The sequence below is a fragment of the Pagrus major genome, chromosome 11 (assembly GCF_040436345.1).
Source record: "Pagrus major chromosome 11, Pma_NU_1.0".
NCBI lineage: Eukaryota > Metazoa > Chordata > Actinopteri > Spariformes > Sparidae > Pagrus > Pagrus major.
In genome coordinates, this window is record NC_133225.1 from 5,814,470 (window position 1) to 5,833,684 (window position 19,215).

The 19,215-nt window shown below is 41.6% G+C and overlaps 1 protein-coding gene across 1 annotated transcript; it reads right to left on the reverse strand.

The window, feature by feature from the left end:
* Positions 1-4,127: 4,127 nt before the first annotated feature.
* On the reverse strand, positions 4,128-14,704 carry hs2st1b (heparan sulfate 2-O-sulfotransferase 1b). The gene is made up of 7 exons (XM_073477290.1): positions 14,091-14,704; positions 12,203-12,441; positions 8,591-8,676; positions 8,056-8,194; positions 7,849-7,946; positions 5,544-5,701; positions 4,128-5,422 (listed from the first exon to the last, which is right to left on the reverse strand). Exons 1-7 carry the CDS (start codon positions 14,212-14,214, stop codon positions 5,196-5,198), a joined length of 1,071 nt encoding a protein of 356 aa, XP_073333391.1. The 5' UTR covers positions 14,215-14,704; the 3' UTR covers positions 4,128-5,195.
* Positions 14,705-19,215: the final 4,511 nt, after the last annotated feature.

Consider the following 19,215-nt stretch of genomic DNA (forward strand, 5'->3'; position numbering starts at 1 on the left):
TATCTTTTAGAGAACCCAACGTTTAGCTCTGTGACTCAAGTGGAACGTTAATGAGGCACAAACTGGGACTACTTTGTGCCAAAGTACAGACTCGCTGAGCTGCTAGCATGGCTGTAGACTCTTAGTCTTGTTTAACTATCCTTTTGACATCATCAAATGTCAACGTGTAACAGGCTGGAAGGCAAGAGACCATTAATGGATGAATCTGGCAATGCTTTATGATAGCGACGGCTTCCATCGTTTTCTCCCCCCATCAACTATAATCTATCATCTGCACCAGGCTCCAGTAAAATTGGAATATCAGGAACACTTAAAGTTTTCTTGGCCCAGTGCCTTTGACATGCTGGCTTAATTTTACCTTCCATTTCAGCATGGCGCATTTACATAAAACACAGTGAAAAGTAGTACACATAATGGTACCCTTTGGCTAAGCGCTTTAAGGTCCTGTCCACAGTCCCAGTGAGGGGCAGTCAAGCTGCCTCTGCTCTGCTCTGTTTGTTTTATGGAGCAGTAGTGAAACCACTTTGAGGTCAGCTAGCTGCAAAAACTGTGCTGGGTCTCTTATGGTCCGCTGAAAAAAAAAAAAGGGTCCAAAACCAATCCAGTGGGCCATTTCTAGTAGTCCAGCCAACTTTCATTGACAAAAAGAGGTCATTACTCTGCACTGCTTCAGCAATAACAGGATCAAATGCTCTAGATGGGTTGTAATGGAGACATTTTACTTATGTCAGGGCTGCTGGCCCTGCTGATCAATTCCTCTTGCAAAGGTGGTTCTGCAGGAAGAGGCACATCATTAAAAAAAGCCCAAAATGTCCCCTTTCACAACAGGCAGCAATATGGGTACTCCATTTGCACACCATGAATTAATTTGAGTGCTGTCATTATGCAAGTACAGCACAAATTGTCCAAGACCAAGTGAAACTATTTATAGCTATCACAAGGCCTGAGAGCCAAGTGTGCCTAATGGTGTAATTTGTATTGTTAATGGTAATGCACTATTAGTTTGTTCCATTTGGCTTTGCACAGGTGCATTAATGGGGGCTTGGTGAACCATTTCAGTCAGCCCGAGCTCCCATGCTGCTCCGAGGTGGATTTCGGAAGGACCACGGCTCCCTCTAGTGGCTCAGGGCAGAAGAGCGAGACCAGGAACTGATGCCAGAACTGTGCACTTCAAACACGGGCTGGAGTCAAGGTTAGGATAGAGGTGGGTTATTACACTGAAACAAAAAGACACATCTTTTTTTTTTTGAATAGTTGAAATCAACCAGGGAGACCTGCAGCCCTGAAAAAAACTGAGAGCCACCGACAAACAGTTCCCACAACAACAAAGCAGGATAGACTTTTGAAATATTGTGTTCCTAATTAACCTTCAAGCTCATCAGCCACAATCAATACAGAGTGTAGCCTTTTTTTTTTCTAATTGAGATGAAGTAATTATCAGACTGTATTCATCTCGTTAATGAAACAATGTTCCAATATGCCTGCAGCGAAACTGTTAATTGAGTTCTATTTTCTGAGACGGGCAGCCTCTCCTTGTGTCCATGGCCACAAAGCGTCAAATATGGGTTGGGGCCTTTGTGCTCGTCTCTGTGTAGACACAAGAACAGGCTGTGGACTGGTGGAGCGTGCTAGTGCTTCTCCCTGCAGACACCCTCCCTCCCTCCTGTCTATTCTCCCATCAGAGAGGAGGCAAGAGTCGGTAATACCGCTGACTTCAGCAGATCATCCCGTCCCAGTCTGTTATTTCACGGTTTCAGTGGTTAAGTACTCCCTGTTGAGTAAGATATAGCGAGGCAATTATTCTGTAATTATGGAGCCAAAAGACGAGAAATGGAGTCAAGAGTGAGTGGGCTTCTGTAAATCACTGCGAGAAAGAAAAAGCGGGTGAGAAAACAAGACTGGTGGTCCACATATGGGAGCAGTCATTGCCCCCATGTAGTGTATGAAATAGAAGCTCCGATCCCGACATAGGCGACGATAAAAAACTGTGGAAAAAAGGCTAAAAATATTCTGCCTCCGCTGAAACATCTATAATCAAAAAAAGTGCCGTTTTAATATAAACAGTATAACCTAGAATTTGAAGATTTGATTTATGGCAATGGCAACTTCTTTAATCGTCCGTTTACCTTCATTTTTTCCAACCAGAAACAGTCACTGGTTCCAGCTTCTCCGTTTTTTGCTTTTCTGTCTAAATGAATGAATGTAAACTGAATATCTTTGGGTTTTAGACATTTTCATTTTCAGTGACTAATCAAGAAATTATACAAATGAGTTAGCTGATTGGAAATGTAGGATTTAGGGTGTTTGCAACTTGACCCATTTTAAAGGGTTGGTGAGTCATTTTGCATTTCTGTTAGATTTCCTAGAAAATCTCTAAACATCCCCAAAGCAATCACTGAATCAAATGCTCTGACAAACCAGAAAACAGACCGCAGCAACACGCTCATTCAGGGGCTAACGTTAGCACAAATCACACTATCCCTGAGCTGGGCTAAGCCAGTTAGCACTAAGCACACACCTACTGCAGTAAGGAGTGCCTGTTACATCGGTTAGCCTTTTCAGACTAAGGTAAGCTCTTGATGACTATTATGCTTGTGTTTCATGACCTTGCCATTCAAGAGAGCTTATTGAACATAGCAACCTAGTCGTTAACACATCTCCCTGCTTTCCAGCGAGAGGTACAGCAACTTAGCTTGCTCTTGCTGGTTTCTACAATCTTACCAACCCCAGTCTAAAGGACTTATAGTCCGGAGATTTTGCCCTAACAAGACTGATACATCAATCCCTCCATCCCAAAGTCGATGAATGAGTCCTAATAACTTTGGTGATCCCTGGACTTTTTCCTCTAGTGCCACCATTACGTTGACATTTGTGGCTTTGAGTTAATGTCTCAACAACTGTGTGATGAATCTTCCTTAAATTTTCCTTCACACACTCATGTTCCCCTCAGGATGAACTGTAATTAGCCTTCTTTGGTGAGCCATTTACTTTTCATTTAGCGCCATCATCAGGTCAACAATTCAATTTTTTACCTCCAAATTTGTACAGAACTTGTATAAACGTCCTCGGTGACGCTCCATCACTGTGATAACCAATGAAATGACTAGACAGCTTAAGTACTCGCATTCCCATCAGTCCCCGCTTTACTAAGCAAATGTTAGCACGCTAACACAGTAAATTAGAATGGATAACAAATTAAAAACTGTATTTGCTTAGCATCAGCATGTTAGCATTGATTTTGTTCCTTTACTGTAGCGTGGTGACATCAGCATTTAGGTCAAAGCACCACTGAGCCTGAGGACAAACTACTGCTGGAGTAGGATCAAACATAAAGTATCACAACTACAATCAAACAACAGCAAAGAAATTAATACAGACCGAATTATCTGGAGACACGAGAGGATATTTGGAGGATTTCTGTCTGATAAAAGTTTGAGGGACGAACATATTTTTCAAAATCTTTGAGAAGAGAACATATGGTAAGATATTAACTATTAAGGTCAATTTCTCATCAGTCTCAGGAGATTCTCTATAATTAAGCGAGAGCCATCTGTGAAGGTTATAACTGCATGTTGTTCAGCATGAATATTAATATTCATGCTGAACAATCACATTGTAAACATCAAACTTCACAGCAGCGAAGGTTTAACAGAAGAATCAACAGAGAGGCATTATGGGAAATGTAGGAACCAGATGGACACGGACTAAAAGTCTGTAGTACTTACTAGAGAAATATTCTTAAAGTAACTGATATTAAATGTATTTAAGTATCAAAAATAAGTCATAATTAAACAGATATTTACATGTGTGTATATTCTGTGTACTTTTGGATGCAATACTCAGTTTTTTTCTTGATTATCGGAATCAGTTTGATTTTTAAATCTGATTATAAATAAATCTAATTGAAAATATGCTACTTTGACTCTGATGCAGCATCCAATCTGCAAGGTCACTAGTAACTTAGCCTATCAAATAAACATAATGGATTAAAAACACAATATTCACCTTCAAAACGTGGTGGACTGGAAGTGTACGGTAGCAGAAAATGGAAATACTCGAGTAATGTACACAACCACGCACATCAGATACAATCAGCAGAGAACACAGCAGGAAACGAACGAGCCAGGGAGTTTGCAAATGATGTATTTATGTATTATGTGAGAAATGGAAGAGAAACAGGAAGTGCAGTTCATAAGTATAAACATAAAAAAGGACAACATGATTGAGGGATTTCTGGAAAATTAATGCGATTAAAAAAAAAAAGGAGGAAAAAAAAAGTCCTTAGTGTTGTAATATAATGTAAAGGCACTATCAGTTTGACCTCTTTCAGCTGAAAATGACCCTGTGACCAAGTCAAAACTCTGCTGAACCCTGTACTCAAAACGTTTCATTCATTTTTGCGTAATTCCTCCAGCTGTGGTCCTTAAACAGCAGCTATCAGTTACTATCAAAGACGCACAGCATGATCTCTGTGATAAAATACTGATAGGATGCGTTAAACATGTCTAAAAAATTGAGAACATCTCAGCGGGATAAAAAATTATTAGTCACGCACCGAAGGATGCAATGGTCCGACCTATTTTCTTTTGCTACCGTTTGGTCCAAGAACACGTCACCGTTCATACAGAATGTACAAATGCAGCTCGGATGTGTTTCTTCTCTAACAGTTTCATCTTCTGTAACTTGTAAACAAGAATAACTGCAGTGTGCAAAATGAATAATGTCACAAAAAGCTGGACAGCTTTCTGAGCTCATTCCCTTTGCAAATCTGTCACGGGACAGAAATAACATATGTACCTATGCTTTTAAACTTGATGAACAACTCGAGATTTGCTGCTTTTTTCTCGACAGTCAACAAAAAAAGCAAATACAGGACTCTGATGAATCGAGGACTGCTTGAGTTTGGGTTTTGAGAGTGATTGTTTCAGCCTCTCCTGGCCTTGAATTCTTTCGCACAGTCCAGACTGACGCTTTATCCGTGTTAAGTTCTCTCAACAGCTGCACCGGCAATAAAAAAAATTAGACACATTCTTTGTAGAAAATTCCACAGTACCATCTGAAAGAGATTTTCCATAACGCAGGAGTCCTTGAAAAAACGTTCAAGCATTCAGCAGCATCACTTGGTGAACTTGTGTCTTTTCCTCCCAGTGTTAATGACTTCTGATAGAGTCTCTGCAGAGTCCCTGTGCAGCCTCTTAGTTCACTTTGGGGTAGATCTTTTCATAGAAGAAGCTCTGAGCCAGGACGTAAAGTTCTCCGTCCTTCTCCCTGACGGCGTGGGCACGGACAAACTGAAACTGTTCGAGGGCAAACTCATAAAACTCGTTTTCGATTTTCCAGATGTTGGACTGCTGCAGCTTGGTTATCGTCTCTTTTGTGGGGGGCTTCTTTTCTGTGGTCTTTCGCAGGTGGGACTTCTTTCCTGGAGGAACATCAGTGACATGAATGCTTCACTTAAATGATGATTTCACCACCGACAGAGCTCACTAACCACCACAGAAACACTGAGCAGTAACACTGACTGTGAGGCCATGTGTTGGTACCTGTTCTGTAGAGATCTGTGGCTCCCTTGAAGAACCGTGGCAGTGCCGCCTCCAGGATCATGATGAAGTCCTCCAGCTCCTCGGTCACTCCGACCAGCAGGTACTCATTCACCAGGTTGTACTTGGCCTGTTCAAGGGCCCATCTACTGCCGACATTCCTGCACACAAAACAGCACAGAGAATTTTATCAATAAATCATTAATTGGTTGAAAACATACCATCAGATTAAGGCTCAATCCTGTGAGTGCCCCCTCACACTCAGAACAGAATTACAAGAAGTAGAGGCTGAAATCTCAAGACGCTCATGAGTCCTCAGTAGTAGTTGTTTGTGTTTATGTAGACAAGACCAGACTTTTCCAGTAGGGATGCACGATATGGACTTTTTTCCAGATGATGACCAGTAAATGTTTCTACTTTCTACTCAAGCAGAAAAGTTCCTAATCAGTAGTTTCTGCCCACCTGAGAGTAAGAAAGGCTACAATATATTAAACAAAGATGGAGGATTTGATATTCCATAGCTCAGATTAGGAATGCACATGGTTAACCGTTTAACCGTTAACCGATAACAGGAACCTTGACCGATTAATACTATCGGTTATTTTATTTTTTTTTAGCTGGCCTACTTGTCAATCAACTCATGGGGGCGTGTCGACGCGTGCCATACGTGCAACACGTGCCTTTACGTGCTTTCCACCACAGCCCACTTCACGGCAAAAATGAAGCGCGCAAAAAGGAGTTCTGTGTGGGACAATTTTGACCGCAAAGGAGAGGAGGTAATATGCAAACTATGCGGTACAGCATTGAAATATTCAAGCAGTACGAGTACGATGCAGTACCACTTGCGAAACAAATAACCCAGGAACAGATGGTGGAGGACCATCACAGCAAACTTTGCCTTCCATGATGGCAGGCAGAAGATGCGACGCGCGGCGGTCTGAGGAGATCACGCAGAAGATTTGTACAATGGTGGAAAAAGACATTCTGCCTATCAGTGTGGTCAGTGGCGATGGGTTTCAGGAGCTACTGGCCTATGTCGAGCCAAATTACCAAGTCACATCAAGACCGACCATTACCCGTCGATTAGAGGCTCGTTTTGAGGAGAGACAAAAAGAACTGAAAACGCAACTTGCAAGTACTAAGTTCGTGGCTATTACAACGGACTGCTGGACCGCGCTCACGACAGAGAGCTATGTGACAATTACATGTCACTATATCGATGAGGACTGGAAAGTTAATTCCGCCGTCCTGTTAACGCAGAGTATGCCAGGTAGACACACAGCTGATAACCTCACAGCTAAACTAGTTGATGCGGTGGAGACGTGGGGACTTAGTGGGAAAGTGTCTGCATGCGTCCACGACAACGCGCGCAACATCGTGGCCGCCAACTCTCCCGGACGGGTCAGCTGGGACTCGATCCCCTGTTTTGCACACACACTGCAGCTGGCGGTAAATGACGGATTTAACGTGTTTGTGCATCGGGTTATTGTTGCAACGGGGTGTTTGTTTGGTTTGTGTTTACTTGGCTGTATTTGCACATTTAATAATAAAGCCCATAAGAAAAAAAAAATTGTCACGGTACTTTTGAATGGGTCACAGACACTCAATAGAGCATTTAAATCTTATCAGTTAACGGTTATTAATCGGTTAATGAGCGTCGGTTATCGGTCATAAAAAAAATGTAAAATGTGCATCCCTAGCTCAGATAAGATATGTTGTGTTAAAACTCAGACTTTTCTGCCCTTTCTGCAACCTGCAAGGCACTCTTCTTCTTCTTCTCCTCCTCCTCCTCATCTAAAGCGTGGAGAAGGAGGAGAACTTCATGCTATCAATCGAGACATTAAATAAAAAGAACACTGCATCATTACCTGGTCACCAGCAGTACTTAATATGCTAACATGAGCAACCCGTGCTGCTACCCTGCCAGTCTGCACTGATATCATAGGAGTGGGACCAAGTCTAGCAACTTCACTGCTGGACTTTAGTTCAATTTTAACCATCACGTGTCATCAAAGGAGAGGAAAGCAACATTGAAATACACCAAAATACAGGACAGTCATGCACAAATCAGCAATAACAATGTAAACCAAAATAATACAGAGTGGTGTTTCTCCTTCCACACACCTATCTTTGGCCGAATCAGCAGCCGCCTGCTTAAACTTTTGCTCGCTGCAGCTCGTTTAGACGCTGGTAATTGTGCAAGTTAATTTTAAAAACTGTGGCTTTTGCGATCTGAAAATTGCCAACAATTAATTACACATTTGCTCTGATTGGGTTCTGTTTGATGAGGCAGGTGCAGAGCACTCACCAGCACTCTGAATGGTGACCGCAGAAGAAAGGGATCTGCAGCCAGAGTTTCTCTGGAGCGCAGTCAGACCCTCCTGATGAAACACACTCATCAAAGGTCTGTAAGACAACACAGACACTTGTTAGTGTATATTTATGTGCAGGAAAAAAAACAATTGGCCTTGAAACACACTAATTTGAGTCAGACTAATGAGCTCTAATTAAAGACCTTTTTGTCGCCTTGTTTCCGTCGTCGTAGACCCGGTCTGTAGTCGTCTCCGAAGCGCAGGAAGTAGTAGTATGACACCAGGCGCTCTATGGGGTCCCGCACAACATTTATGTACATCGGCTTACCCTTCACCCCATATCTAAAAAAACAGAAGGGAGTTGACATATCTTTAAAGATTCGATTTGCATTTTACAGACGCTTGAGTAGATTCTAATCCAACACACCATAAAGCTGCCACACTTCTGCTCCTAATTAATAATGTTTATTCCACTAAAGAATCAGCTTCTCCATCAGTGAGCGGGTGGCAGCATCACAGAGAGCTGATACCGAGAGTCGCTGAGGAACACTTACACCATTAGGATAATTACCTGCGATCACTGAAACGATAGTGTCAGGGGAGATAAGGACAACAATGCAATTAATCAACACTAAAGCACACGTTAGCAATCAATACGTGACCTCTCTTTATCTGCTCTGCTAACTGTTTGTAACTAATCTGGATATTAATGGTATTAGAGGAAATGAAGGGCTTTACTTTGAGAAGTCCAGATAAGCCACGTGGCCGTGGTAGAAGCCGGGCTTCATCTCCCTCCACGAGGAGACGTTCCTGACAAAGCGCACCTGTAGACAAAGATAATGAAACTCATTACGGAGCAGCGGGGAAACTCCGGCGAATGTGAAAAGAGCAGCGACAACAAAAACACTGGGACAGAGGGGGGAAAAGGCTCGCTCTGCTCAACAATGATACATTTGTACATTCTGTACAAAAGACACTGACTCTTCTGATCTTCGCGTTTTAAAACACAGCGTGTGATTTCTGCCACGACAGGTCTCTCAATCAAATCAGTGAAAACAAAAGATGAAGGTTGATGTTTTACATTGTTACCACTGCTGATGAAAGTCTGTATAAGTGACTGACAGAAATGTTCACAGGCGAGGTAATGTAGTAGTTTTATGTTACGTTGTTTACTCACACTCTGACTCTCTCCCCACAGATCATCGCACCAGTCTGTGGTCCTTTTAACTTCAGTGTTGCAGGTTATTATAGAGGTCATCTCTATGTGTGATTAGAAGAGTGCAGTGGAGCAGAATTGACCAGAGGAACGTGTTTCCGCCTCTCTTTCGAGCTGCATACAACAATATCCATCAAAAAAGGTAGGATGAAGTGCACGAGGCCTCAGAGGGGAAGCCTGGGGTAAACTTATTACTGTGTGATTGACGACTGAAGGTGAGTCAGATGAGGGTATCAACATGCTTTTAAAGGGAGCATCCTCCATCTGGTTTGCGGTGGCAGGAGAGTCACTCAGAGGGATTTTAGTAAGAGTGACTGGAACTGAAGCTATTAAAGTTGGGCAGTGAATAAAACAGGATTGTGTCCCACTCCTACACTGACGATCACACCGTCGGTCAACAGTATAAAACCAAACCCAACACTGCTTCCATTTAGAAAATGTCTCAATGCCTTAATTCTTACATCAAAATAAGATGGTTGTGTCTGAACAGCTGCACCATGTCTCACTACATGTGGCTCTAAAAAGAAGTAGGAATATCAGCAGTGACCTCAAGCAGAACCAAATTCCACCCGGGTTGTTGTTAAAAGCCGGCACCTCCATTTATGACTGTTATCTTTGACACACACTCTGACGGAGTAAAAATATGACCGAGTCAAACACACTGACCAGTTTTGGCTGAGTTAAATGCTGTTACTGGAACAGATGTCAATGTTCCTGCTGTAGAACGAGGTGGTCTCTGATGTGGCAGCAGACTGATTCTCCCTCCTCGTCTCTGTTTTATCACGAGCAGGGAAACAGGCTGTTTGATGGGGGGGAGGAGGTTCAGTCTGTTGTGAGATGGCAGACAGGATATTACCTTGGCACTAGCAGCCAAAAATAACACGAGCATAGCTTTGAGGCATTTACACTATGTGTCCTAAGTTGCACTGGCAGCGATAGAAATGCACTCAGGCTGTAATGCGTGCTGATGACACACATATTTTCTGGAGCTTTTAAAACATCTAACTAATACCAGCTTTAAACAAGATTCTCCTGTTTCCATAAACTTCTACCACCAAGTGTTTGGTGTGTTGAACCTGAAATACCTTATCCAGTTAATCAAGTGGCAAAAATGAGCTTATAAACACACTCAGGCAACTTAAACAGATCTCTAACTAAAACATCAGCATTTTTCAGAGTGAGGATAAGCATGCCGTGACGGGATAATGCTTCGTCGCTGTTCATCAAACTTTGCTTCTCGACCTCTCTAACTATCTGCAGAGCAGTCGCAAAATATGTCAACAGTCGTGTGTTTGTCATTGTTTGGGTTTCAGATGAAACATAACTATAAAGTGTAAAGTGTTGACATTCAGCTTCAACAAAGACTGAGGCTGCTCACACGGCTTGCGGCCGTTTACACAATCCGCCAATTTTGGGACGGTGCAATGACTCTAATGACAAAAGCAGAGTTTTCTCGACTGGCCAGGTGAATCACATGAACTCACCGCCGCTGATTCTGTGTTTCACTGCTGCAGACCAGACTGAAGGCAAACAGCACCCAAAACAAGACAATCTGCTGACGTCTGAGGGGAAATTTGTAGGTGTCAAAACCAAAACAGCACATCGGCATTTTAATGTCGCTCTTTTATCCGTGGCCCAAATTGACTTCACTATCTCCTCCTCCTCTTTCAAGGTTTTATGATGCACTGCAGTGAAGATTAGAGCAGCTCAGATGGATGATGCCAGTTAATGACATGCCTTCGCTTGCATCTGTTTTTTGTTGTTTACTCAAAACAAAGAGAACACCAGCACTTATAGATAGTCTGCTTATTTATTCCCATTCCAGAGATTGAGGGCAAAAGGTTTTGCTCACAATGAATGAATAGGACGCCCTTTTTGTTGTTGTTGTTGCCGTTTTGTGTCTCGCCACAACCATGCAACAGGTACGTTCATGCGCCCAGGAATGGCGCCAGGCTTTGAAGCCAAAGGAGCAGGGAAACACCTTAAACATGCCGGGCGGTGGGGACAGGAATTAAAAACACTTGACTAAATGATCAGTTGTGAACATAATCGGCAGATTGATCGATAATGAAGTTAGTTGCAGCCTTAAGTAAAACTCCATGGTTATTATTTCATTTAAAATCCAAAGAGATGGAACAGCAAGTGTCTTTCTGAAGGAAATATCCTTCTATCTGTAATCTACTATTGAAACCTGACCTTCAGTGAATGAGAGGCTCCTATCTGTGAAACTTCTTTTAAAACGCCTCAAACACAAATATTACTGGGTTGTGTTCTGACCTTGCAGCCTTCAAGAAACTACAGTACTTGATTCAATTAGAAGAGAAATGTAGCACTCTTAAACTTCCATCTTTTCATCCAGCATATTCTACCACACAACTCACTGACGGACCTGAATGATAAGCAGATGCTATTCAAAACATTACAGAAACAGAATTTACAGTTAGAGACTTTTTATGCAAAAGTATTAAAGCCACATTCATGTAAAAAATGTCTCATGTTACACCCAGCACAACTCTGTCCACAGCAGAGGCCTATTTTTAATTCCAGATCATCAGTTGTGATGATCAAAGTGCCCACAAGCCTGTCATGAGCTGAGCATCTGCTCTGCCAACAAAGGACTCTTCTATCTTTGCTTCTTTGTTGTAACAAGTACAGTGTTATTATTAGCATTATGATAGAAGTGTGCCAATATGAGAAGTGGAGTCAAGTTTCTGTCTTGCAGCTTTTATTGACTGAAAATCTGTATAAAAGTTTAGTCTTTGCAGTTAAAGTAGAATAGTGAAAAGGTGCCATATGCATGAATTAATTAAAACACTAACAGAAACGTTTTTGACCATATATCAAAAATATCTATTGAAGTTGTCCAATAGTGAACAAAACTAATATTTCCCCGGTGCTCCAAGCTCCCAGATCGGACAGAGACAGCTAATAGGAGTGCCAGCTGCACAGCTAGCTGAGCTAACTAGCTAATGGCAGCTACAGTTATATACAGATATGCTGCCCCCTGACACGTGGCCAATTCTTACATATTGCACCTCTAAATGCTGTAGCAAACTCTCATGTGAATAGGATTTTGATATCACTATGTTTGTTGTATTTAGATGCAGTGCTGACAATAAAAACAATGGTCTCACCTGGTCTTGCAGAGACATGACGGGATTGTTTTTGGTCGTGTTGATGTGCAGCACGTGGAAGCGATTCTTCCCACACAGGTCGTAGGCGATGTTGGTGAACGACGTGCTGGCCGTCTTGGGCACTCTGTTGTAGATGATGACCATGTCGTCTTTGTCTGCCGGTGGCGGCGATTCCCGCACAGCATCTTCATTGTGACGCTGCTCTACTTCAGCCACCTCGTGTCTGGCAATGGTGCGTTCTGTACGTGCAGAAAACACGATCAGACATGTATGCCTTTGAAAAGACTGTCAGAGATAGAAAACTTTGACTGTTTGCTTGTTTGTAGCAAGTGCCCCTAAAAGTCAATCACTATAATCGTCAATTTACATGATGATGAACTGCCTGGCATTACTCTGGATTTTAATGAGCTAAAAGTTAGTTGATGCTTGTTATCCTCATTTGGCAGCGCACACACAGCAGGTGTGAGGCCACCAACATGACAACGAAGACAAAGACAATTGTATAAATGAACAAGTAGTTTAAATTTTAAGGGCATCAAGGCTGGTTAGCTTCCCTTAATTAAGAAAAACAACTTAGACCTTCAAAACACAATAACACCAAAAAAAAGTAATTAAGCTTTTGATGATAATATTGACAGGAGGCATAATTAAAAGTGTTTTCTCCCACTTCTTTTCTCCACTGCAATGTTAATTAAAACCAATTACAGGAATGGCCTTGGGAGCATATCTTGGACCGGCTGTGTGTCGCTCAATATAATGCAGGCATCCTGCTGTCTCTGTGTTTGACATCATGAGGAGAGAGGCCATGTGTCTGCAGGATGTTTGTTGAGCTACATTCAAGGCAGATGGATGGTCTCCTGGCCTTTCTTCTTCTTATTATTATTATGCAGGCAGCACAATACTGTACAGCACATAATGCAATCTGCTTTCTCTTACAGCCAACCAGGGCTCCAGACTAACTTTTACACTGGTTGCACTGGTGCATCTATCTTTTTCATTTAGGTGCACTCAATAATACATTGCAATTATTTATTTTAAACACATTATGTAAATGATTGTAAACAGGAGGTGAAGATAGACTAATTGTTTTTTCTTCATTTAAAGAACCATTATGTATAAACTGTCATTTTGTGAGATTTGGCGCCCCCCACAGTTTCAACAAGTGCAACACCACTGTCATAAATACAAATCCCAGGTCAGATGTAATGTAGGTGCTCACTACAAACAAAACTCATTATGTCATAACACTGTTATGCGTTGAACACTTGTATGTTGAAGTAAACATGTATGTAACGCTGTGATCCTACCCTCTCACTGAAGCCACATAGTGCAGAAACAAGTGTGGCATCAGACACTGTACCATCAAAATGATTTTGAAGCTGATATTTTAAAGTGAAAGTGACATTATATTATTAAAAAAGAGGCTTGTCTTATTTGTCCGACATAGTAATACAATTCAGCATTGGTTTGGAGTCCCTTAGTCTCATGACATTGGAAAACTATTGAAAAATCCATTGTCTTATAAAATTATATAACACATTAGAAATCAAAATAAGTGAGCTACATGAAATCAGTTTAGTATTATTTTTTTAAATCATAATTATCACTAATATCATCTCCGGAGTGAATGTCTGTCCAATATCCAACTTAAAACTAACTTCACCTCTGTCATAGACCAAAATAATCTATGCGTATAAAACTGTGTGACATTTCCTTGCTCAAACTTAATTCTCTGTGTTAATATTACAGAAAATAAACTTTATTTAGTGTGTGAAAACTCAGCTAATTCCTTCATATTCAAGATTTTAAAAATCCCTTTGCATGAGCACAACAACTCTGTGATAATCAATGCTGACAAAGTTAACCACCACCTTTGTTTGGGTCTTACCCAGTCTGGCTCTCGACTCCTCCAGTTTCTGGATCTGGTTCTCAATGAACAGCATCGACACTCCAAACGCCAACACAGCCAGAAGCTGTAACTTGTGCGGCATCATGATCCTTAAAAGCCCCATCAAACAACCAGGTGAATCATACCGCAGAGACAACTGAACAGTGCTAATGGCTAACTAATCCAGCAGAGGAGCAACTAGTCCAGCTGCCGAAACAACTTATCTGCGTTGACTCACTTCCAGCAAAACAAAATACATTTTGCTCAGGTTAGCTGTTCAGCGCCATTAGTTTAAAACAGCCCAGTTTAACAGGTTTAACAGACCGTTAGCCAAACAAACTAACATTAGCTAGCTTCTTTGCTAACTATCATAATTAAGCCACGTACAGCTCAGGCTAACGTCAGCTTTAAAAAATTAAGACGGTAATCACTCCGCTGTGTCAGTTCAGACTTCTTTCAACACGAAGGTCCAATTATTTAAATACGAACACAAGCTGGAGGAAAACAGCTCGACAACAACGATTCAAAACTACAGCAAGTACAGTGCAGGAGTGTGCGGGGGCTTGTTGCTGCAGGTAGCTGCAGGTAGCTGCAGGTAGCTAGCATCACTGGAATGTAGCTGCTGTCAGCTTCTTCTTCTTCTTCTTCGCCTCCTCCTCATTCTTCTTCTTCGTCTTCTTCTTGGTATTTACAGGTTGATGACACCGATGTTAAATGTGCACCTACTGCCCCCTGCTGGACCAGAGCGTGTATCACGGCAGTAAATGGTTAAAAAAGTGGGAAAATATATATATATATATATATATATATATATATATATATATATATATATATATATATATATATATATATATATAAATAATATATATATATATAAATAATATTAATATATTATAATATATATTAAAAGCTTCTATCCTTTTCAGAAATGTCGCTCTTTTAATCTCTTAATTTCCTTTTATCTATCACCTGCTCAGAATCGCTTTTATTGCCAAGTAAGTTTTCACATACAAGGCATTTGCTGTGGTGTGTAGGTGCAACAAACAAGATATAATACAAATAGAAATAGAAAAGTATAGACAACTATAGATAGACAATAACACACGAATGGACAAAAACAGAAACAGAAACTGTCCCTGCCCTGCCTCTTATCTCATATCTCCATCTCTATTAAAAGTGGAGCATGTTTTCGGTGTGTCAGCGCGTTACACCACTGACACAGATTCTCTCTTTCCAATTAAACACAGTGACATGAAATGAGCCCGAGCCTTAAATAATGGAAAGCACATCTGTGGTGGTCAGCAGGGACGACATAGAGCAAAGTACAAACGTAACTGTGGTTCCTCTTTTAGATGACAGCTAGTTCGTCTGTTAGATCACAACATCATGCATTGTGAATACTGGCAAATATTTTACAGTAATAAAGCTCCTTTGATAATAATGTCAGAGGAACATAACTCAGATTATCTGGCAGGAATTTACAACAGAGCAGCTGATCCGAACCTGCACAGACCGGTAACAGGAAGAAGAGAAGCCTGAACTCTGTTATCTGAACTACTGATTACATGTGTGTTATTCTCAAATAAGCTTACTTCCTCCTCTACTGTGTGGAGGGAAGTGTGTTAAGATACCAAATAATTTGATCATTAAATTGCGGATGTTTGAGGTAACCATCAGTTCTCTTATTTTTTATGGATCTCAGGCTGTGACAAACAGTAAGAGGTCAGTGGATGTCAACCTTAAGCCTACAGTGTGATGCTGGAAGTTGAGATGAACATGTAACCATTTATTTACTCGTGGACTTGGACGTTTTTCTTTTACATAATGACTAATCAGTTATTCTTACAATGGTCTTTTGGTTCAGTTATAGTTTATAGTTATTTATCTTTACACACATGAGGTAAAAGACTGAATCGGGGAAGAAATGTTGGCAGATTTCTAAAGAACAGGTGTGAAAAAAAGTACTTAAATATTTTACGTAAGTAAAAGTTACAACAAAAGTGTAGAAATACTTCATTAAAAGTGAAAGTCCTGTATTCAAAAATCTTTCTTAAAGGTCCCATATTATGAAAAACACGTCACGACAGGAGTGATTTGCATAGGCTGAAAACACGCCCCCTTCTCCCCGGAGATACCCGAGAGGGGGCGTTCATCCCCGGGGTGAAGGTCAGTGCGTCCAGCGGTAAGATAGCAGTGTTGGCAGTGAGCTAGACACGCAAATTGCTCGTTGTTGGTTGTAAAAATCAACACCGGAGCCACAGGTGAGTGTCGCCACGTGTTGATAGTGTTTACAGTTGCCTACGAGTATGGTGACGTCAGAACTGTAAGCTACCTTTGCCGTTAGCAGGAGCTAGCATTAGCTACATGGTAGTAACTGTAAACAACACATACGAACAAACTAAGTCACTCTGAAACGTCCTGCTGCAGCCACAGAGTCTGTGTCTTTCTGAGCCTCTCCTTCTGGGTCCGATTCTGGGTCACACTGGTGCGGTTGAACGACAGCATCCCCGCGAGCCATAGCGACACATCCACCGTAAACATTAGCACATGCTACTGCTAGCTTAAACAGCATCCTCTCCCTGAGAGGGGCGTGTCGCAGGACGGAGCTCATTAGCATTAAAGGCGCAGGCACAGAAACAGCCTGCTCTCACCTGAGCTCACCTGAGCAGCTTTCAGACAGCTGATACTCAGGACCACGGATGGGTTTGGGGCAGTACATTTTGAATACAGTGTTGTTGGACCTCTGACAGCTGTGTGAAATTGATGAAAAACAGTATAATATGGGACCTTTTAAAGAAAAGTAATAACATCAACTCTAGTTAAAATACCAAAAGTAAAAGTACTAGAAAACCACACTTGTTCAAGTGAAGTAAAAGATTTAATACTTTTTAATGCACAGAAAAGAATCATTTTTAAAAACTTGAGCCCTTGTTTGTTACAGTTCATGTTGTGAGCATTTCTCCTTTGCTAAATAATCCTTCCACTCGACAGGTGGGGCGTATCGAGATGCATGATCGGTGCACAGGTGTGCTTTGGATCGGTGAAAATGATATAATTAACTTGGAGAAAGATATTCATGAGGACTGAAATATGGACTTAACACGACTGGGATACGGAAATGTATAAAAAATGGGAAACATAACAAAAGTGTTGTGTTTATATTTTTGTTGAGTGTAAAATCCTATAAACATAAAACATAAATAAATGTGATGCAGTAAAAAGTTCAGTATTTGCCCTTAAAATGTAGCGGAGACACAGTTTCTATGTTTATTCTCATCGGTAGCTCAAAACAAATGATAGATGTGTTTGGCTTTCCCACATGAAGCAGAACTTCGTCTCTTTATCTGAGTCGTGGTGTCACATTGTCTCTCATTTCCCCTTTTGATACAGAACCAGTCCACGCTCACATGGATGCTAACGCGCTCAGTGAGTAAACAATCCTGATAATGTTTTTTTGTACATTAATTAACATTTCCTTGTGCGTATGCAAGCAGACAGTAAAATGGACAAAGTCTGTCTACTCATGTCAGTAATCTAAGTACAGATCTTGTGTCTGTATGGACCCTCAGGTTCCCTCAGGCCCGGGCTGAACGGGCTTTGACATGAGATCCTCTGTGAGAATCTGTTTGAAAGACCAAGACTGAACTCTGACATTACACTTCTGTCTGCTGCGCTCTTTAACGTGTATATTGTTACTGAAGAGATTAATGTGGCTCAGCTTGATGCAGCGTGTCCGAGTCCTCCACCCACAGCTGCCCCGCTCCGTTGTTTCACTGCTTACCTTCTGGGTCTGTTCTGGCCCGGCCCGGCACACAGCTGTTGTCTGAGCTCCACTTACTTTCCATCGACAGCAGCACCTGTTACTCTGACACTTGACCTGATACTTTCCCACTGTACTGCACTGTACTGTAAGAACAGAGAGGGATTGAGGCAAAGCTGATAAACTAATAAACAACAGTCCTCGTGTCTTTATTGTTAGATCTGACTGCAGTCCAACATTGGAAGTGCTGTTGCATAAGTATACTGTGACAATTTATCATATTAGACCTTTGACCTACTTACTAAGTCTTTTGCCTTTTCTGGTGGGTCTGGTGGTTCAGTTTTGTGGTGCTATTTCTCAGGGTTTAGTTTGGGGAATGTTTGGATAGGATAGAGGGAAGAGCCCGGTTTCAACGGCCCTGTAATGGTTGGACTGAGGTGGCTTCCCTTCTTTTGTTCTTTTTTGCCGGCCCATCACAGTTTGTAGTTAGTTGGGGAGGCTTTGGGGTTAGTTTAGGTTAACTTTTGATTGATCATGTTCTGTCTGTTTAAATAAAAACCTTCTATTGTGGACCTCTTGACTGGTGTAATTATGTTAGACCTCTTTGGCCACAAGCTTTCCTTTGGAGTCGTAACACAACCTGACTGCAGCAGTGGTCTGCGGAGGTGACCTCCATTGTCGGGTGTTCGTGTTCTGTAATGTTGACTGACAGCTGGAGCTGGAGGGGAAATGTACTTTACTTCATGGATGTAAAGTTACAGAGAGGAGAGGAGGAAAAAGAAGAGGGTGGGTGAACCAGAGTCTCTGGCGAGTGCTGAGTTTGGTGAGAGTTGACCTGAATTCACTTTCTGACTCTCTCCCAGAAGTTTTAGCGACAAGCGACCAAATGAAACACCAGGTTATCTTGTAAACTTGTGGATTTCTCTGGCCCTGATGTTGGAAACATCTGGGATAAAGTAAAAAACACAACTCAACAAAATAAATAACAAAGGTTCAGTCGTTTGTTGGTGGTGATTATTAGTGTCCCATGTTTAGGCAAGTAAACTACACAAAAAATGAGTAAAAAAAATGGTTTTAATGTTGCACTCATGTGTCCAGGACGTGGAGCAGGTCAACACAGACTCAAAGTGGATGTCCTGTGAAAAGATAGCGAAAAGATAAGAAGGGGCATCTGATGCATGTCTCCTCACGCTTAACATGCTCCATGAATATCACTGCATCTCGTCCCACCTCACCAGCAGAGCAGCGATGCATTTCTTAGCCAGTAGGTGGAGCCAGAGGTCCAAGGATGAGGACACAAGAGTTGGATCCACAAGGTCGAACCTTCTCAAAACCTCAGCAGTGATTTTCATCAGAGTAAAACAG

What these genes read in the sequence shown, in the direction of transcription:
- hs2st1b (XM_073477290.1), bottom strand. Translation starts at nt 14,214, where the DNA reads ATGGGGCTTTTAAGGATCATGATGCCGCACAAGTTACAGCTTCTGGCT. An exon ending in GGAAACAAGGCGACAAAAAG is followed by an intron (nt 7,947 to 8,055) that starts GTCTTTAATTAG and finishes GTTGTCTTACAG; the next exon opens with ACCTTTGATGAGTGTGTTTC. An exon ending in GGTCACCATTCAGAGTGCTG is followed by an intron (nt 5,702 to 7,848) that starts GTGAGTGCTCTG and finishes TTTTGTGTGCAG; the next exon opens with GAATGTCGGCAGTAGATGGG.